The following is a 21,021-nucleotide window of genomic DNA, read 5'->3' on the forward strand; positions in this document are numbered from 1 at the left end:
TGTTTGCCTCATGTCTCTTGTGCCTACATGAAAATCTACTTTCTGTGCCAGTTTTCCTCCGGAATCATTTTGTAAAGTGAAAGATGGTGTTGAAGGTAGAGGGATACTTAGGCTTTTTCAAGAGATGCCCTGAAAGATGTGAACACCTGTGTTCCACCGAAGGTTGGTTCCAACTCCCAACTGTTGCCAACTGTGGGATCCAAAGTGAAATCGTGACTGCTTATTACCAAGCATTTAAAAAAGTAACTCTCCCAGTGAGGAAAAAGCTGTTAGAAACTAGGTAATTTCGAAATTAGAATAAAGCTTATTTTTCCTGCAGGAATGTAATGGCCTTTTAGCTACAGGTGTGTCACTATGTAAACCAGGTTGGATAAGGCCCACCTTACATTATACCAGGCATCCCATGCTGGATTTGCACATATTCTCATTGCCTTGATCACCCCCTGCTGGGACCAAGTACAGGTTCCTCAGACACTACCCACCCTGACCCCCCACCATTGCCTGAAGCGATCTGGATGTTTCTGACTGCACCTCACAATTAACTTCTAAAGGATTACTGTTTGACCATTAGATAAATGCCTGTGTTCCATCATATTTTGGCTCCTGCCAAAATGCCTTTAGGATGCAGAATAAGGGTAAGGAAGCTTGGTTTTAGGAGTCAGACTTAGGTGCTGTGGCCAACAGATTGGTTCAGTGCTGGATTCTGATGGCTTAAACAAAGGAAAAATGTCTGGATTGTTCTTAGATAGTAGACTACTAATTTCATTGAATCTGTGGGTATGGTAGATCATCAGGACTTATTTGATTTAAAGCACACCATGAAAAGGGATGTAGGTTCTTCATGCTTTCGTTTTTTCAAGAAATTTATGAAAACAGGATACTGAGTTTTCTTCTCTGTTCATCAACTTCCTAGCATGCCCTCACTGAGATTAATATCCCTTTATGGATTTCCTCCATGTGATTTGGTAACGTACCATCCCTGAGAGCATCTGAGATGTGACTGAGGAAAAAAGCTATTCATGCCAGGCATCCCAACACCTCCTGCCTTTTAATTCAGTTTGAAACCATATATACCATTTTCCTTTGTCTTCAGACACCAACATTTATGTTACCATCCCAGGATATTACATACACAAACATACCCCAAACTGAATGGAGAATAAAGCGTAAATGATTGTTTGAAGTGTGACCTTTCACAATGCTAGCAGGTAAATAAATAAAACCACCATAGCCCATTGTCTTTATTATCAAAGTTTATTGTTGGGGTCGATTTCTATCTACTGGGGAGTACAACTATGTCTCAATATGTGCTATAGTAATTCTAGGGTAATAGCCATTCTGCAAAATAGTTGTACTGGGACTCTGTTAAGCATAGATCATAATTAAGTCTGGAAGAATGAGCCCAGAAAAACCCTGACAGTAGAGCCATTACTCTAGGAAAGTTCCAGTGCTATGCAACCTGTAAGGCATCATCTATCAGCTGATGATGAGACTCAAGAAGGTGTTGGTGGAATGAAATAGGACTTGAGCCCATTTTCTACTCTTTTCCGTAAGAAAACTATGGCTCCAGTACAGGAACCCAAAATTAGGTCTTATAAAATCATTTAAGCTCCCAAAGCAAGTAAAACAGGACGTAAGAGGAAGGGCCAGGAACCAGGACAGTGGAGGAGAAATTAAGTGGAAGTGGAGGGGATGGAAACTTCTGGAATGCAAAGTAGTGGGATTTGGATGCCATTTGTGGTAACACAATTCAGTATTGGTGAAAGCAAATGGGGAGACAATTCAAACACTGAAAGTTATTCAGATACCAGAAACTAAGTGAAAGTATCTCCCCCATCCCCACAACTCCCTTGGAGGAAAACTGGTTTTAAAAAAATGAGAAAGGTGAATCACTAATAGGAAAATGAGTACCTGAGTAGAAATAGGTGTTTCAAGATGCCAAGAACAGTATGATCTATAAATGAGCTGAGTCTACAAGGAAAAGTGGTTACTGTTACTCAGATCTGACATTGGAATGACATTTCTAGCAGTGGCTTTGTCTATAAGGTCCTGGCATATTTTTTGTAGCACAGATAAGCTTAGAAGGAATGTTCTCATGACAACTTATGTGGGAATGCAAATTTCTATAATGTAAAAATTCAAAGACCTCCCATCTATTCCTGCAGGGTAGAGATTTAAAGTACTGAAACAGCTTGTGGCTAAAGGCCCATGTCCTCTCATACCCTTGTGATAAAAATATTAAAGAAATGAACAAAACAAGTATCAGATGAGTCAATGAGCCTTGTACCATGTAGACAGCAGATAATTTATGGTGACTTCTTCTGCAGGCAGCCTGAGAAACAGAAGAGCTTGTGTACTAAATGCTGCCCTATCATTAAGTATAATGACAAACAGAGCCATTAAAGAAGACCCTAAAAAATTCTAGCTGCCGACCAGATTAGGAAGATAAATAAAACAGCACAGTTTATTTTAACCTGTATCTTCCACACTAACCTAATTTGTCTGTAGAAAAGCCATCTGCTGGCACCAGGCCAGTATGTCTGAATTTTGCTATCATTAGTATTTTCATTTTTCCAAAAGAGGAAATGTATAAGTAGCAGGTATACATAAAAGACTCATTTCCATAAAGCCTTTTCTGTAGTTTTAACCTGTGTGGGGACAGGTTCTACTCTTGGAAGCATTTTTAAAGGCAAAAGAAAACATTTACTTGAGGTTTGCTCCACAGAAAGGACACCAGTGGAGTTGGGCCCATATGAGTCTCTTGTTGGTGTTGAACAAATGGTCTCTTCTCCAGGAAATACCTTTGTTCATTCATATTTACAGGGTTTTTTAGTGGACACATGGATTAATCTCTAAACAAAAAATGGGGCAGAAGCAGTTTCTCCCTAATCATGTCTCTGCTGAAATCGAGGGTCCCAGACACCTTTTCTGACACCTTGTGGATGTGGGGCGGGGTTAGGCTGTATCACAGGATGGGGTACACAGGCTGCTGTCCAGACGGGCTTGTTCCGAGCCCTGTGGCCTTTTGCTGTTCCCTGTGCATCCACACTTTGAGGAATCTTCTTGAGGATTTTCCTCCTCACCTGTTTCAAATAGTTCCATTTGCTGGAAAACAGAGAGAACCTAAGTATGAATTAACCCTTAGATTTTGGATTTTAGAAATCATATACATTTTAACAAACACAATTATTCCATTAGTCAGACTTCCAAAGACATGAGTAGAGGCAGTTTTATGGCCGTCTATCCCCTCCTAAAACTCCTGCTTCCTGAGAATCCCTACTTCTATCACTTCTTCAGCTCACAAAAGTGCAGCTGTAGAGAGAAGTGGTGGTCATGATGGGCAAAAAAGGTCACATTTGGTATCGGACGTACATGCCTACCTTCACAGCTGCAGCCTAGCCCTGTCTCTTCCCTCTCCTCTTTTGGTAGTAAAGAGCTTAGAAAAGAAAAAAATGTTATCTAACAAGGAAGGGGGTGCAGAAAAAAGTAAAATGAGAAAATTAAAAATTCACTATAACTCAAAGTTTGATATCCAGCGGAGGTTGGTTAGCAGAAAAGGAGGTGGAATTCATGAAGAGAGAGGGAAGGGACGTGAGGGGGGAGAAAGCAGTTTCGGTGATATGAATGGAACAGTAAGAACACTCTGCTGGAGGACTGACAGAACTCCCAGTGGAGACAGCATCTAGGGGTCTCAGAATCACAGTGGGGTTCAGTAGTATGCGTACGATTCGATCTGAGGGCAGGGACAGAGACAGAAGTCACTCTTGCACTTATACAGCAAGGAGTGGGATGAAAGATTTGAGTTAGCACTTCCCTTGAAGAAAACAGCAAGTAGGATGGAACGTGGAGTTACGCCACAAAAGAAATGTCAAGGTAGTTTTGGGTCCTCTGTAGAAAATGGAATGACCCTTCATATTAAATAGGGAAATAAATTGACCATCAGGGAGACAAGAGCAAGAGGGTAAAATGAATTGTATGTTCTTTCCACATGTTCCCTCAGTGTACCTGGTTGGCCGCTCTCTCATCTCAAGGTGTGTGTGTGTGTGTGTGTGTGTGTGTGTGTGGTGTAGACTTGCCTCCACCAGTGGTGTGTTCATCTGCACTCCCCGATTCCTCTTAAAGCTGCTCCCCTTCTATATTCAACTCTGAAAATTCCAGGCCTTGGACTTTATTCACTGTAGTCCCAGATATGTGCCCTGTTTTCTTTTCTTTTTTTGGTGCAAAGATTCAATTTAGAAATATCTCCCTTCAGACATCAGTGGGCTATAAGAAATTATTGCAATTGCTCATTCCATCCATGTGAAGGTCATGATGAGACTAAGAGATGTTTTAAAAACACTTTTGAACTTCATGGGAAAAGCAAGTCTAAGCTACCGTTTTCACACCCCCGTGGGCTTCTGCAGACCACTCAAGCATGGAGGTGAGGCCCACAGCACACAGTGCTCTCCCCTACACCAGAGTGTTCTCCCTACATCATGGTCCTACAGGCCAGTCGGCTTTCTGGCAAAACCTCTTGCTAACTATGCTCTTTCAGGCCCAAATCATTTCTTTGAGCACGATGGCTCTCAGATGAAATGTTCCGGTAACTCTCTCTTGGCTCATGTTATGTACTATACAAGTGCTCCCAGGTCCGGGCCTCAGAGCAAAACACCCACAGAGTAAGCCACGCAACACAAGACTGACATAAAGGAGAGGCTGCTGGCCTGTTACATAGGGTACTATACCATAGGCTTGAGAGTTCTCGGAAGCACAAGAAAGTAACGGCAAGAGGAAGGGTATCTGTGGACCACAAACCGGGCCGTCAGTGCGGGCGCCAGGTATGTGCCGATGGCTGCCTGGTTACCTTAGCTCTCCCCTCGGCTGTCAGTTGCCCTCCGGCGCACTCTCCGTATCGCATTCTTTGGGCGCCTCCCCTCCTCCTGGAAGCTCACTCTCAATCTCCCACAGGACGTCATCTTCATCTTCCAAATTGCTGGAGATGTGGCACTTCTTGAACCCCTGGACGATGGATTCACTGGAGATGCTATTCCACGCCACCATGACCCACTCGAGGAAGAGCCCCAGGGGCGGCTTCTTGGCATTGCCAGTGGGGCTCAGTGCCAGGTTCCCTGCCAGAAGCCAGTTGGAGTACTGGGCCCGGACGCTGTCATTTAGCGGCTTGTAGACCACTACATCCAACACCTGCAGCTGCGAGGTCAGGCCCCCAGGGATGATAACCATGTCGGTGTTCATGCTCTCCATGGAGCTCTTCACAGAATCAGTGGCGTGGCCACGGAAGCCGTTCAGGATCAGCATCCCACGCTGTTTGGGTGCTGCACCCGTCCTCCGCCGCCACACTACCTCCAACCAGTCCTGCATCAAGTCCTCTGTCATCCACCCGTACCGGTGGCAGCGGATTTCCATCCCACTGGGGAACTTCCCGGGGGGGATGTACGTGCCCCTCAAAATGATGTACGGAGGCAGCTTCCTCCCATCTGCCAAGACACCGAGCATCGCTGTGATTTTTAGTTTCTCCCTGCCAGGCGTCTTGACCAAGACAGGCTTTTCGCCCTGGTTGTCCACAGTCACCCGCGACGGCACCTCTAGACAAATGGGCGTCTCGTCGGCATTGCCCATCTGAGCCACCTGGTAGTCGTGCGCCCTGCGCAGCGCCAGGACACTCCGCTGGTATGTGACAAGCTTCTCGGTCAGGTCTTCGGGCAGCTGCTGGGGCACAGGCACTTTATGCCTCAGGGACAAGTCATACCTTCGCATCATTCTTCGACACCAGCCCAAGCTAGCCTTGAACCCCTTCTCCGGAATGTTCATTTCTTGGGCGATCTCGAGAGCTTTCAGCTGCATCGCTTCCCTGGTGATTGGGTCCCCTTTGGCCTGCATGTACCTGACATACTCGGCCACACGCTGGTCCACCAGGGCGAAGCGACCGTTTTTGGGACCGCGGAAGGCCCGCCGCATGGCATGGGCGTTCTGGAGCTGCGGCTTCACTTTGCGCCAGTCTCGCACATTCTTTTCCAGCACTCCAAACTGCTTGGCCGCCTGGCAGTTGTTGGTGCTCTCGGCATACTCCACCACCATTAACTTGAATCCCGCGTCGTAACTGCGCCGCATGCCCCTGCTGAACTGGAGCTTCCCGGCAATCTCGTCCGCCGAGAGGTCATACCCTGGGAAGCCCATGGCCATGTAGAAGGGGTACCCCTCACTCCACTCGGGCAGATCCGTGAGGTCTCGAGGCAGGCGGAGGCCAAACCCGTCTAGGTGCTGGGGCTGAGCAAACTGTGGGGTGGCATGCATCTGGCCGGCCCAGTCTGGGGGCTTGACATCAGACTCCTCATTTTCTGGGAGACAAACGGGGAGGGGCAAAGATAATGACAGTACTTATAATAGTTTCTGGCCAGTTCCCTGATTTTTTGGATTCAAATACTAAGAATATCTTAATCTGAAGTTTACCCAAAGCAGTAACTTTAATAACAGATAGCATTTCCTAAGTCCTTACTCACATGCCAATTCTTACGGACTGCTACATCCAATTCCAATAATACCTATATATCATCATTACTCCTGCTTTGCAGATGAAGCTGAAGTGATAAATCCAGGTAGGTGAGCTAGAAAGTGCCAGAGTGGGGAACTGAACACAGGTAAAACCTGGATCACATGGTTGCTCTGTGGGCCATGTTTGGGTCAAAATATTTTTATGTGGGGGAGAAGTCAAATAAAACCCATACTACCATATAAGAGTCCAGAATTTAGATGCATCATGGCCTGCATCATATTCCTTAAACCAAAAAAATCTATGGCAAAACCATACTTAGCACAGCTAAGCTTTTAAGGCAGAAAACTAGTTCCTTCTACTAATGTCAGAACTGGGTTTCATTGTATACATGTATTTAGAAGGTGGTCACAGAAACTGAATAGGACTTGGAAAATTATCCTATCTCACCAAAACTAAGATGCCATCAGTTGTAAGATATACCACTAAAAAAGGAAAAAATGCCATTAATTCTAAGAGGCATTCTTAATTTCAGAGATGTTAACAAGATGGGGTGGGGGGGAAAGCACGTCTTAGAATCAATGAAATGTGGCATTTTAAACTCTTAGCTATAGAGAAGGTGAATAAAACCAGTGGCTGCTTGAAAGCTGTATTTATCCAACTGTTGTCCTAACTATGATGCCTGATAAAGGACCATGTGCTTCTCAGATATATTTGCTCACATATGTACTACATTTGCTCTTGCTGGCCACATGCTTCGTCATGTGATTTTCCTTGGCTTTCAGAGGTACTTGGTGTACTACTGAGGTGGCCTCCTTCCCCTAGGATGTGCGCTGGACCAGATGCCATACAAGCTTCAGTATGCTGCATGCACATACAACACTGCACATTGAGACATATCACCCACAGCTGACAGAGGAAGGAATGGAGGCTCAGAGAGGTGAATGAAATGGCCTAAAGTCACACAGCACTGGAAAGATTTTGAAACTCCAAAGCCCATAATCATTCTGCCTCATAACCCTGCCTTACTGTTAAATACACCACACAACGTATATGGAAGATCCAGCCTCACAATGCTCCCCTATTGGATGGATGCTGGAGTGGTTTAATTGTAGTACCTGCAAAGGTTCCTCCATGGAGCTGCCATTCATCAGAATTCTGAGACTCCTCGTCCCCTTCCAATCGAGTGATCATGTCTGGCTTAGGGAATGGGAATTCTGTTTATAGGAAATAAAACAGGTAACAGCTGTGTGTTACTGTCTTGAAACACTGCCAAAAGTAGTACTTTATAATACTTAAGAAATACCCTCCCATGCACATGCTATTCTCAATGTGGAGATACACAAAAGATGGGGGAAAGGGCTCAGGGGTACTTAAAGAAAAAATATAATAGGAAGTTAGTCTGTCCAAGGGAATTTATGGATCTTTGCTAAGGAGGGCTGGTACTAGCAACAACAAAAAAAGAGCTGCATTTAGCAGGGACTTGGTGGATCCAGTGACATTCTGGTACATGTATGAGCAACTCAGGAAATGCTTCCAACTGGTTACACTCTAACTATGTAGATTATCAATGCTGGGAGGGGAACCAGGATTCTCTGGTGGTATGTTCCCACGCAACTGAGGCTGGACAGGGCAAGAATGAGGCTTCCTAAGGAATATATGGAACACAGGTCCAGACTTGTGGTGACATTTCTTAGGTTATGTCTTTTTTTTTTTTTTTAAGATTTATTTATTTATTTGAGAGAGAAAGAGAATGCGTGCACGAGCATGTGGTGGGTAGGGGGCAGAGGGAGAGGGAGAGAAAGTTTTAAGCAGACACCACACAGAGCCCGATGCAGGGCTCTGATCTCACGACCCTGATCTCATGACCTGAGATGAAATCAAGAGGCGGACCCTTAACCGACTGAGCCACCCAGATGCCCCAGGTTATGACTCTATGTGAACACCTGGGTTGAATGAGGATGGTTCAGAGAGCTGGCACAAGTTGCTGAGTAGGAGGACACAATATTTATATCCTGCCTAAAGCAAAAACAGGAAATTAAACGGGCACAGGCATCAAGGGGACAGAATCCAAGTTCAGGAGAAAGGGATGTTGGACACCAGAGAAGAGACATGGAAACAATTCTCTGGGCTCAGGGCTTCCAGGAGACAAAGGAAAACAAAGCTTTACCCAGGGACAGGACAGTTTCATAATTCATCCTCATGACTTCCCGGTAGAGGGCCTTTTGTTGCTCCGTCAAAACTTCCCACTCCTCGTCGGAAAAATATATGGCCACCTCATCGAATAGGGCGGGCACCTGAAATAGCGAACAGGCCTTTCTCAACGACTAACAGGCACACGCAGACACAGACTCACACCCTTTCATCCTAGAAGGGAGGGGCCTCGACATGCTCCATCACATTCACCACAGCTCCTAGAGGCACCCTAGGACACAGCACAGGCCCCGCCTGCCCTGCTGAGTACCCATCACTGCCTTGGCCCACAGACAGGCAGAGCAGCACCCCGAGGAGAAAAACTCCCCAGCACAGATCACCAGGTCACCAGGCGGGGACATCCACTGCGGGGACAGCTGGTCTTGGCTTAGCCCCCCCACTCTGGAGCCAGGAGCACCCACACCCAAGCAGACACCCTGGGGCAGTTCCCCCACCAAGACAACACGTCCCCTGCCTTTTCTCATCTGCAGATCCCTAGCCCAGTGGGGGCGGGGGAGGGGGGACGGGGGGGGGGGGCCGGGGGGGGTCCTGGGTACTGTTTCCTTTTCCAGGGGCACCAGCCTTAGCGTTTGACTCAGAACCCAAAGCCCGGGGAGGAACCAGTGAGGGGGCCTCATTTGGCCTTTTCCAACCTACGATCTGAGAGGAGAGCTAATTAGAGCTTAAATTTATGTAATGAGACACCAGAGCAAACTAGTTTGCTTTCATGCCTAGACCTTCTGCAGAAAGCCCTAAGGGCAGAGAAGGCAGCTCCAAGGCTCTCCCCACTGTTCCCCCTCCCCCAGCACTGTGGGAGGGGACACAGTGGGAGGGGGCACCGGCAGCTAGGCCACCCACACCAACCTCCTCTTGCTCATCCAACTACATATCTTTTTTTTTTAACCATGATGTTTCTTTCAGTCACTAAAAAGCCTCCAAAGTTCATCATATTCAGTGATCGGAGATCACTGGGCCAGGGTTTTGGGCTGGTTTCTTTGCATTACTGCATTCAAAGCTATTCTCCAAGGCTGAATCCAGAGCCTGGGTGATGATGAACCCAGTTTTCATCAGCTTAGAAAATTCATGTCTGCACTGTCTGTAGCTTCTTCAGGTGTCCAGCCATCAGTCATGTGACTGGCATGACATACTGGCATTTCCCCTTATTCCCAAAGTCCACATCCTCCCTTCCCACTCTCAGCACCCTATATGCAGGGAGCACTTCTTAGGGAAAGGCCCCTGTAACTGCTTTATCTGTTTTTTCCAACAACCCCATTTAATCAAGAAGGAAATGGGCTCGGAGAGGCCTTGCTGCTGGTCAAAGTCACACGGCCAATAAATGGCAGGGTGGAGATTTGGACCTGGCACTCTCTGGGTTCAAGGCTCCAGCCCCTACAAAGTAAACTGTCCTCCCTGATGGCCAGCCGCCCCCTCTCCCCCACCTCCGTGCACAGCTATACTCCATGCTTACTCTTTGACCTTTCACGTCCCTGCACATTGCTCTCCCACTGCCTCAGAGCTCCTCCTCATTCTTGATCCGGCTAACACCCACACATCCCCCCCGTCCCACCCATCTTCCAAGACTTAGCCTAGATGTCCTGTTCCCTGGGAAGCCCACCCTGACCTGGGCTGTGTGCCCACCTACACGTTCCCATGATACCTGGGCTCAACACTACGGTGGCACTTATCACAACGCAGTATTCTTTTGGTTTCCTTGTCAGCTTCTTCTTCTGCAGTACAAGCTCACTGAGTGCAAAACCTATGGTTATTCCATTTCCCTCAGCCTAACACACTTCTCGTAGACAGTAATCACTTAAAAATGTCCTTTTGATTTAAGCAAACAATATCCGAATTTCCCTTCCCTTATTCCACTTAGAACGGCTTCAAATGATCATTAAATTTTATCTGTCACAGAAGTAAGCCTCCCCTTTGGAGTATGTGTGAGACACTAGGAGGTAAAAGTGGACGGATCTCTAGGCCTTCCGCAGGCTTCATCAATCTGGAAAGCCAGGCAGCCAGGGATTCTCTACCCCACCCCTGCCCACTTCCCAGACTTTTGAACAACCCTCCCTCTGGCCTTTTCTCTCCCTAGGAAATTCCAGATCTAGGCCAGACCTATTTATAGTCCCTTTCCCTTTGCTGATAAAATGGGACACAGGACTAGCCATGCCTGTCATTTCAGAGGGGCTATCGATACTCAGAAAGGTAACACATCCTTGGCCTGGTAAAAACACCAGGAGCCCTGATGTTGTGAGAAGGTGGCTAGAGGCTGGCTGGGGCCAGATTCGTCTCCTCATACACTTATGACTGATCCACAGAGGATCTTCAAACAAGCCCACATTATGCTCTGGAGACACACAGTACAGTGGCTTAGAAATTCCCCTCACAGCAACCCTCTGTGAGAATTGAGCAAGCCTTCAGCCAGGCCCTGTGGTGCATGCCTCCCCTCTCTCCACAGAGGCTTTTCATCTGGCTAAGCACAGCAGAAGGTAAACAGGGCCAGCCCTGGGCCACACTCAGAAGTCAGGCAGCCTGTGTTCAATCCCCAGATACCCTTTCTTGGCCCCCGTCCCCTTTCCTTTCCTCAGAAGATCCAGGACACATCAGATAGGCACTCCTGCCTCTAGCCGTGTACTGCCTTGCTCTGCTGGCAAGCTGGCGTTCTAATGCTCATCTCCAAGGGTAACACTGCACAGCCTCACTGATGAAGTGGCCTAACTACCCAATGAGGGTGGCAGGGATCTCAGGGCAAGGGGTTGTTACCAGTGCACCAAGATGGTGCCTGCTGGATGTCAGACACCGGGCAGGGCGCTCCTTCTTACACGCTTAAATAGATTACCTTGTTGAACCCTTTATCTTATTGAATCCTTTAAATAATATTAAGATATGAGAATCACTACCCACTATTTATTATGAGTGAGGAAACAGCTGCTAAGTAACTTGCCTGCAGTCAGAGTTAGAGAGTCTGACTTCCAAAGCCCATGCTTTTTCAGCAGGCCACTTAGCTACAGGGGCTGCTCCTAACTGCACACAGCTTTCCTCTCCGATGCTTTTGCATATGCTTTCGGGAGTCTGGAGTGCAGGCCCTGTCCCTCCCCCTGGCCAGTGCCACTCGTAAGATTCAGTTCAAGGCGTGTTTTTCCTTTTCTCTACTTGAAACTCTATTTCTACTCCAACTCTCCTATGGAATATTATCCTAATACGTAGCAAGGTTCTTATGTTGGAAGGGCTTTTATTGATCACCCTAACACAATTCTCTACAACCAAAATATCTATTTAAGGAACAGATTCATTTCTTTTCTTCCCCTAGCGTAATGTCCTAAAGAAGGGTTTTTCAACCTTGGCATGAATGACATTTTGAGCCAGATAATTCTTTGTGGTGGGGGCTGTCCTGGGTACTATAGATGGATTAGCAGTGTTCTGGGGAGAGGCCTAGTAGGATCTTCCACTCCCCAACCCCTATCCAAATCATGAGAGCCAAAAATGTCTCCAGATATTGCCAAATGTCCCCAGGAGGGGATGGGCCTGGGAGTCAACCTGCCTACTGCTCAAGACTAGGTAGGTCCATGCTTCCCTTCTGCCAAGAGTCTCTTGAGTTCTCCAGTCTGAATGACACCCCACACCTGAGCCAACTTCCCCCACTACACTCTGAATACCATACTATGAATTGCATTCACTTCCCTACCTTCCTCACAAGAGTGGCAACTGCAGGAGACTAGAGATCTTGTCCTAAGAACATCACCACTGTGCTCAGTAACTACAGATGGCCTGGAGGCCCCAAAAGCCAGGCCCCTGCCTCCTTTCTCAGCCAAGCATGGTCTTCACCTTGATCTCTTCTCGCTGTCCTGCCATACTTCAATGTCCACCATCCCTGTACTCATTTTCTAAGGTTTTCCATGCTATCAAGATGTTCTGGGATAGCCAATTTAGCCTTAAAGTCCGAGGTCTCTACTGCCGGGAAGTCTTGCTCCATGCTACATGGGAGGGACTCCTGTCTTCAAGGTCTCCCCAGCTGCAAGGGATCAGGCCAGGGAGAAGGATGGGATAGGGAGAGAACACAAAAAGACAAGGGCAATGCAGCCTACAGAGCCAGGCTGCAAGCCCAGGGGCTGGTAGTGTATTATTATTTTTTCTTTTTTTAAATTGAGGTATAACATACAACAAAATGCACTACTCTTAAGAGTCCAGCTCAACAGGCATTTTTAAGAACAAATGTCAGTGTGCATGCGTATCCTTGGGGCAAAGTAGATAACTCATCTGCTCCCCAATTCCCTCGTGTGGGAGGGGAGCTGGGCGGGACATTTGGGAGTACCAGGATTCTATGAATACACATCTCCTATTGGAAACAAAGAATATAACGGATACTGATAATGTTCACACATAGAACTAAGCAGAGAAAAGAAATGTCAATTTGTTGCATGTTTAAGATTTTCACCATTCATGCCCAAATGTCAGGGTGTCCAGTATGTACTATGAATAATCATACGCAATTATAACAATAATTCTCTATTACACCACCACCACCACCAGCCACCCGCCCCGGTGTTTCCTGAAGCGCCCCTGGCACAAGCCCACTGCAGCCCTGCTCACTTCTTTGGGTGAGGCTTCCAGAGTGCTCCGTGCCCACAGGTGCAACCTGGTGGGCCACAGCAGACAGGCAGAGATCGGGACGGACAATGCTGCGTCTACATGTTCATGAATGTACTCTGCTTCTATCAACTTTTCTGTTTGAGTATGTTCCAGATTCTCTGCTGCCCATCACCCCAACCCTTCAATTCAGGCCTGCTGGATGTGCAGCTCTCCTGAGTGTGCTAACACAAGAGATGTTCGCACAGAACCAATTGTCCTCACCTCCTGCAGCTCTCATGTCAGCTCAACGCCCCAAGTCTTATTTAAAATGGTTCCCTTCAAGCAGCAGCAGACTCTCTCCTTCCCCAACTTTAGTCTGAACCCTCTTCTCCACCAGGCTACCATGTGGGCGCCCCTCCTGTCCTCAGCTAGCCCAGCCCAATCTTAGTAAGAATCCTGCTAAGTCACTTTAGAAAGAGTCCCCCACCCCCTGACATGTGATCAACCTAGCCTGCCTTTAGCAAGAATCTTGTTAAGTCAGTTTAGCAAGAATCCCCCCATTCTTGAAGTTTCCTCTTAGTAATTTTCTGTCCCCTGACCCCTCCACTCTGGAGGATTTTCTGGTTAGAAATCCCCGCTCGCCTCACTGTATTCAGTGTTGACCCCAGCTCCCCAGCTCCCTCCTCTACTGCAACAGTCCTGACACCTGACTCAACAGTCCTGAACAGAATTTTTCTTACCATCTTCACAAACGTCAGAATATTTTTTTCTTGAACATAGGTCAGCAAACATTTAGTTGGTGTCTGCAGCATGCCTGGCACTGAGCAGGATGTAGGGGATTCAGGGGTAGGACAGAGAGATAAGCTCTCTCTGCCTCTCGGATTTCCACCCCGAAGGATGATAAGCTACATGGCTGGAGACTGTTCCCATAACCAGCTCCTCCATTCTTCACAGTGCCTTTTAAAGCCACAGGACTGTTTTCTCAGGAATGCAAACATACCGGGCTGGGCTGGGCTATTTTTACTTCCTATGTCTGCCTGAGGAGGAGACTTAACACAAGCCTGGCTCAGGCCTGCTTCTCTCCTCAGAGCTGTGTGGACCTCACACCTTCTTACTTACCCATCCACCCTCTGAGCAGATCCGGACTTTCTGCATATCTGTGGGGCCATCCTCCAGCTCCCGGCTCTGAATCTCTTCTTCCTCTTCTTCTTCTTTTAGGGTCAGGTTGAGAGTGTAGGCTGTGGACTCCATCTCTGCAAGCAAGATTCAGTTGAGAAAAATCAGGTACGAGTGTACACTCTTCAAAGGCTAGGATGGGGGCAGCGTGCACAAACCGCTTAGCCTTGACCACTCTTCAGGCTGGAGTAAGGGAAGGAAACAGAGTCAGGTCAGGTCTGGGGAGGAATAGATTCAGGAAAAGCACTAGGAAGCTGGAAGGTGACGTATTTAATTATGAGAAGAGGGGCTGCAGGCAGACAGCATACCTGACTGTCTTCAAATATTTAAAAAGCTACCTGTGGAAGAGACCAGACTGGTTCTGTAGAGACCCAGCAGCGGAACAGGCCTGGTGGGTAAACATTCCTGGAAGAGGTTTTAAAGAGCACTGCAAGCCAGAACTTTCTCACAGCCAGTGCCACCCAAACGCGAAATAAGTGGCGGGAAAGGGGTGTTGGCTTCCTATCGATGAAGGTGCTGGAATACAGACAGGGCGGACACTTGCTCAACGGGGTTGTCTCCACGGCCCGGTTCGGCACTGGGGGGTTGGTAGGCCCGGCCCGGAACACCCATCACCCGGATTTTCCAAAGTCAAAGATTCTGTCCATGAGCTGGTCCAGGACACAGAGCCGCTCTGCCTGCCTTCAGGGATCTTCCGAGCCCGAGCCTCAGGGGCACCTAGTGAGGCGCGCCCCGAGCGCCCGCGGAGAGGCAGAGGCAGCCACGGCCGGGGCCCACCCGCGCCGGGCAGCGCCTCGGGGCCGCGGACGCCCTCCCGGCCGGGCCGAGCCGCGGGCGCGTACAAAGGGCCGAGCTCCTGCCCTCTAGGGGCGCGGGCAACTCCTGGGGGCGGGCGGGCGCGTCTCGGGGCCGCCGCGGCGAAGACCCCCGCAGAGCGCAAAGTGGCCTTTCTTCGAGATTTCCAGAAAGGACGGGCGAAGGCGGCGGGTCTGGGGAAGAGCGGGCCGGGCTTCGGGGCCCCGGGGCCCGGGCCCCAACTTGGCCGCGGCCTGCCCCGCCCGCTCCGGCGCGCGAGGCGGGGGCGGGGGCGAGGGAGGCGACAGCGCCCCGCAGCGACAGTGCCCCCGGCGCGGTGCCCTCTGCCGCCCGCCGCCCGCCGCCCCCGGCCCCGCGCCCCCGGCCCCGCGCCCCCGGCCCCGCGCCCCCGGCCCCGCCTGCGGCCGCCGCGCCCCCGGGCGCGCTCGGGTTTCTCGGGTTTCTCCAGCCATCTTGTCCCATTTCCCTTTCTCCGCGGCCCCGCGCCCGCAGCGCTCCCGCCGCCCCCGGCCCCCACCCGGCTCGGCCCTTCTCGCCGCCCGGCCCCCTCCCCGGCCCCGCGCACCTGCCGGGCGGCGGGAGCCGGCGCCGCCTGCCACCCGGGCGGGCCCGCAACAAAGGCGGCGGCGCCCGCCGCGGCTCCAGCCCCGCGCCCCCGCCCCCGCCGGCGCCGGAACGCCCCGGAGCCGCGGGAAGGGCCGCGCCGCCCCGCGCCCGCCGCCCGCCGCCCGCCGCCCGCGCACTCACCGAGCGGCCGGGCGCCGGCCGGGGCCGCGGGGGGACGCCGAGGGCTCCGAGCCGGCTGTCACAGCGCCATCCCGGCCGCCTCTCCGGCTTCCCGTGCGCGCGGCCCCTCGGGAGGGAGCGGGGAGGACACGTGGTGGGAGGAGGAGGGTCCGGCCGCGAGCTGAGGGTGTTGGGAGGCGAGGGGAGGAGCGCGGCTGATGTCAGCGGGCTCGGCGGCGCCGGCTCCGGACACTCCTCCCCGCGCGGTTTCCGGCAGTCGCCGCCGCACGGTCCTCCCTGCCGAGCCCGGGACCGTCCTCGGGTCCCCCGGCCGGCCTGGCCGCCGCGCCCCCGCGCCCCCGCGCCCCCCGGCTCTCCCCGGCCCCGGCCCCCGCCCCCACCCCCGCCCCGGGGACCGTCGGCTTCGAGCGCTCAGGGCGCCCTCCGCGGGCAGCAGGCGGGAAGGGCCCGGCTCTGCTTTAACCGCGCGTGACCCGGGGTGCGCCGTCCCGACGCTTATTTGCATTCTGCGGGGGTTTGCATTTGCTTAGCTGAGCCCTCGAGGCGCTCTCCCCACGCTTCAAGGAATGCATTGCGAAGAGTAGACCGGCAGGGGTCCGGCGGGGACTAAGGAGGGGTCCAGGGTCTTTGGGGAAGCATGCTTGCATGCTGGCAAGCCCACGCGCAGAACTTCCATCGCTGTCTACGTGGGCAAGGAACTTCCTGGCATGTGCAGTTGTTACCTGTTAAATAAAGCAAGCCCTACCCCCCTCCCCCACCTCCCCTCCAACAATCCGCAGTTTGTTTCCTATAGTCAAGAGCTTCTTTCTCATGGTTTGTCTCCTCTCTCATCACAAGTGATCTCGTGGAAGTAGCTCTATATAGAAGGATCTTCTCCGAAACGTTCAAAGGACAGCTCTGTGGACCATGAGCACACAAGCCCCGCCCGTGCCGTTCTCGTTCCAGAAAAAAAGATTCTGGGTTTGGGTTTTTGTTGGGAAGTCGTTAAAGAAAGAAAGAAAGAAAAATTACTCTGGCACTTGTTAAAATGGAAAGGAAGACTATATTCAGAAATATGGAAGTAGGTGTCAAGACTGTCACACGAGGAGAGAGCTGTAGACTGGACTCTCGATACAGCAAAGACGAGTTGGGGAAGTATAGCCCACGGACCGAGTGAGGGAGTCGGGTGGAAATTTATTCAGAGGTGACAGTAAAGGGAGAGGATTCTTGCTGAAGGCAGGCCAGGCCGATGAGCTATCCAGGGTGGGGCGAGTTCTCCCTAAACTGACTCAGGAGGGTTCTTGCTAAAAGTTGGCTAAGGCGGGAGGCTGGAGGGGGTTGTGCCCGGGCTAGAGAGAGAGGCCTCGCAGAGAAGAGGGCTCGGATGAGGCTAAAATTTGGTCAAGGAGAGAGTTTTCTCAAACTTCGTAGAGTGTTCTGAGATCTCAGTAGCTGCTAGGAAAAATCTCTCCAGGTTTTTTTGTGGCCATTTCTATTTATTTATATATCACCTAATCACCCTATCCCTCCCGCCTCCCCTCCAAAAATCCTCAGTTTGTTTCCTATAGTTAGGAGTTTCTCATGGTTTGTCTCCTCTCTGATCACTTCCCATTCAGTTTCCCCTCCCTTCTCTTTGATCCTCTATGCTGGTTCTTATATTCCATTTATGAGTGAAACCATATGATAATTCTTTCTCGGACTGACTTACTTACTCATTTCACTCAGCACAATACCCTCCAGTTCTACTCATGTCGATGTAAATGGTATTTGTCTTTTCTGATGGCTGAGTAATATTCCGTCATATGATATGATATATGATGGTATATATATATATATATATATATATATATATATATACCACATTTTCTTTATCCAGTTATCTGTAGATGGACATCTGGGATCCTTCCATAGATTGGCTGTTGTGGACATTGCTGCTATAAACATTGGGGTGCATGTACCCCTTCAGATCATTACATTTCTATCTTAGGGTTAAAAACCTAATAGTGTAATTGCTGGTAAGAGAGTAGTTCTATTTTTAACTTTTTGATGGACTTCCATACTGTTTTCCAGAGTGGCTGTACCAGCTTGCATTCCCAACATCAGTGTAAGAGGGTTCCCCTTTCTCAGTATCCTCGCCAACATTTGTCATTTGCTGACTTGTTAAATTTAGCCATTCTGACTGGTGTAAGGTGGTATCTCATTGTGACTTTCATTTCTTTTTCCCTGATGCCGAGTGATGTTGGGCATTTTTTTCACATGTCTGCTGGCTATTTGTATGTCTTTTTTAGAGAAATGTCTGTTCACGTTTTCTGCCCACTTCTTGACTGGATTATTTATTTTTGGGGTGTTCAGTTTTATAAGTTCATTACACATCTTGGATGTTAGCCCTTTATCTGATATGTCATTTGCAAATATATTTTCCCATTCCATGGATTGCCTTTAGTTTTGTTGACTGTTTCTTTGCTGTGCAGAAGCTTTTTACCCTGATGAAGTCCCAATAGTTCATTTTTGCTTTTGTTTCCCTTGCCTTTGGAGACTTAACTAGCAGTTGCTATGCGCAAGGTCAAAGGGGTTGCTGTCTGTGTTCTCCTCTGGGAGTTTTATGGATTCCTGTCTTACATTTAGGTCTTTCATCCATTTTGAGTTTATTTTTGTGTATGGTATAAGAGAATGGTCTAGTTTCATTCTTCTTCATGTTGCTGTCCAATTTTCCCAAACCATTTGTTGAAGAGACTGTCTTTTTTCATTGGATATTCTCCCCTGCTTTGTCAAAGATGGGTTGACCACAGAGTTGAGGGTCCATTTCTGGGTTTCCTATTCTGTTCCATTGATCTGTGTGTCTGTTTTTGTGCAGGTTTCATGCTGTCTTGATGATCACAGCTTTGTAATATAGCTTGAAGTTAGGCATTTTGATGCCCCAGCTTTTCAATATTCCTCTGACTATTTATTTGTGGTCTTTTCTGGTTCTGGACAAATCTTAGGATTATTTGTTCCAGCTCTGAGAAGAATGTTGATGGTATTTTGTTGGGGATTGCATTGAATGTGTAGATTGCTCTGGGTAGCATAGACATTTTAGTTCTTCCAATCCATGAGTGTGGAATGTTTTTCCATTTCTATGTGTCTTCCTCAATTTTTTAAGTATTCTATAGTTTTCAGTGTACAGATGCTTTACCTCTTTGGTGAGATTTATTCCTAGGTATCTTATTGGTTTTGGTGTAATTGTGAATGGGATCAATTCTTTAATTTCTCTTTCTTCCATCTCATTGTTTGAGTATAGAAATGCAACTGATTTCTGAGCATTGGTTTTGTATCCTGCCACGTTGTTGAATTCCTGTATGAGTTCTAGCAATTTGGCTAGAGTCTTTTGGCTTTTCCACATACAGTATCATGTCATCTGCAAAGAGTGAGAGTTTGACTTCTTCTTTGCCAATTTGAATTCCTTTTTATTTATTTTTGTTGTTTGATTACTGAGGCTAGTTCTAGTACTATGTTGAAAAGCAGAGGTGAGAATGGACATCCTTGTCATGCTCCTGACCTTAGGGGAAAAGCTCTCAGTTTTTCCCCATTGAGAATGATATTCGCTATGGGATTTTCATAGATGGCTTTTATGATATTGAGGTATGTTCCCTCTATCCTTACACTATGAAGAGTTTTAATCAAGAAAGGATGCCATGAATGCAAAAATTCTCAACAAGATACTAGCCAATATGATCCAACAATACATTAAGAAGATTATTCACCATGACCAAGTGGGATTTATCCCCGGGATGCAAGCCTGGTCCAACACTCATAAAACAATCAATGTGATTCATCATATCAGCAAGAGAAAAAACAAGAACCGTATGATCCTCTCAATAGATGCAGAGAAAGCATTTGACAAAATACAGCATCCATTCCTGATCAAAACTCTTCAGAGTGTAGAGATAGAGGGAACATTCCTCAACATCTTAAAAGCCATCTATGTAAAGCCCACAGCAAATATCATTCTCAATGGGGAAACACTGGGACCCTTTCCCCTAAGATCAGGAACAAGACAGGGATGTCCACTCTCCCTCTTCGCAGATGACATGATACTCTACATAGAAAACCCAAAAGACTCCACCCCAAGATTGCTAGAATTCATACAGCAATTTGGCAGCGTGGCAGGATACAAAATCAATGCCCAGAAGTCAGTGGCATTTCTATACACTAACACTGAGACCGAAGAAAGATAAATTAAGGAGTCAATCCCATTTACAATTGCACCCAAAAGCATAAGATACCTAGGAATAAACCTAACCAAAGAAGTAAAGGATCTATACCCTAAAAACTACAGAACACTTCTGAAAGAAATTGAGGAAGACACAAAGAGATGGAAAAATATTCCATGCTCATGGATTGGAAGAATTAATATTGTGAAAATGTCAGTTACCCAGGGCAATTTACACATTTAATGCAATCCCTATCAAAATACCATGGACTTGCTTCAGAGAGTTGGAACAAATTATTTTAAGATTTGTGTGGAATCAGAAAAGACCCCAAATAGCCAGGGGAATATTAAAAAAGAAAACCATAGCTGGGGGCATCATAATGCCAGATTTCAGGTTGTACTACAAAGCTGTGGTCATGAAGACAGTGTGATACTGGCACAAAAACAGACACATAGATCAATGGAACAGAATAGAGAATCCAGATGGACCCTCAACTTTATGGTCAACTAATATTTGACAAAGGAGGAAAGACTATCCACTGGAAAAAAGACAGTCTCTTCAATAAATGGTGCTGAGAAAATTGGACAGCCACATGCAGAAGAATGAAACTAGACCACTCTCTTGCACCATACACAAAGATAAACTCAAAATGGATGAAAGATCTTAATATGACACAAGATTCCATCAAAATCCTAGAGAAGAACACAGGCAACACCCTTTTTGAACTTGGCCACAGTAACTTCTTGCAAGATACATCCATGAAGGCAAGAGAAACAAGAGCAAAAATGAACTATTGGGATTTTATCAAGATAAGAAGCTTTTGCACAGCAAAGGATACAGTCAACAAAACTAAAAGACAACCTACAG

General features: G+C 48.2%; 1 protein-coding gene and 1 non-coding gene across 5 annotated transcripts; both read right to left on the reverse strand.

Annotated features, from left to right (window-relative positions):
• Positions 1-1,235: 1,235 nt before the first annotated feature.
• On the reverse strand, positions 1,236-16,153 carry POGK (pogo transposable element derived with KRAB domain). Of its 4 annotated transcripts, none has more exons than XM_035719388.2 (6): positions 15,986-16,153; positions 14,761-14,827; positions 14,366-14,499; positions 7,606-7,704; positions 4,844-6,335; positions 1,236-3,105 (listed from the first exon to the last, which is right to left on the reverse strand). In XM_035719388.2, the coding sequence occupies exons 2-5, from the start codon at positions 14,823-14,825 to the stop codon at positions 4,864-4,866; spliced, it is 1,770 nt and encodes a 589-aa protein (XP_035575281.1). In that variant the 5' UTR covers positions 14,826-14,827; positions 15,986-16,153; the 3' UTR covers positions 1,236-3,105; positions 4,844-4,863. The 4 variants fall into 4 exon arrangements, with proteins under 4 accessions (XP_035575281.1, XP_025286281.1, XP_025286283.1 ...); XM_025430496.3 differs by lacking the exon at positions 14,761-14,827 and adding an exon at positions 8,658-8,784 and having other exon boundaries at positions 15,986-16,151; XM_025430498.3 differs by lacking the exons at positions 14,761-14,827; positions 15,986-16,153 and adding exons at positions 8,658-8,784; positions 15,804-15,859.
• LOC112648986 (small nucleolar RNA SNORA52) lies at positions 13,220-13,354 on the reverse strand. The gene has a single exon (XR_003129421.1). It is a non-coding gene; the product is annotated as a small nucleolar RNA SNORA52 (small nucleolar RNA).
• Positions 16,154-21,021: the final 4,868 nt, after the last annotated feature.

Source organism: Canis lupus, chromosome 7 (assembly GCF_003254725.2).
Source record: "Canis lupus dingo isolate Sandy chromosome 7, ASM325472v2, whole genome shotgun sequence".
Lineage (NCBI taxonomy): Eukaryota > Metazoa > Chordata > Mammalia > Carnivora > Canidae > Canis > Canis lupus.

Excerpts from the sequence above, each read along its gene's own strand:
- POGK (XM_025430496.3), bottom strand. The coding sequence starts at position 14,497 with ATGGAGTCCACAGCCTACACTCTCAACCTGACCCTAAAAGAAGAAGAA. Across the intron at positions 7,705-8,657 it reads TGAAACTGTCCTGTCCCTGG|AATTCCCATTCCCTAAGCCA; the intron begins GTAAAGCTTTGT and ends TCCTATAAACAG. Across the intron at positions 6,336-7,605 it reads CCATGGAGGAACCTTTGCAG|AAAATGAGGAGTCTGATGTC; the intron begins GTACTACAATTA and ends TTTGTCTCCCAG.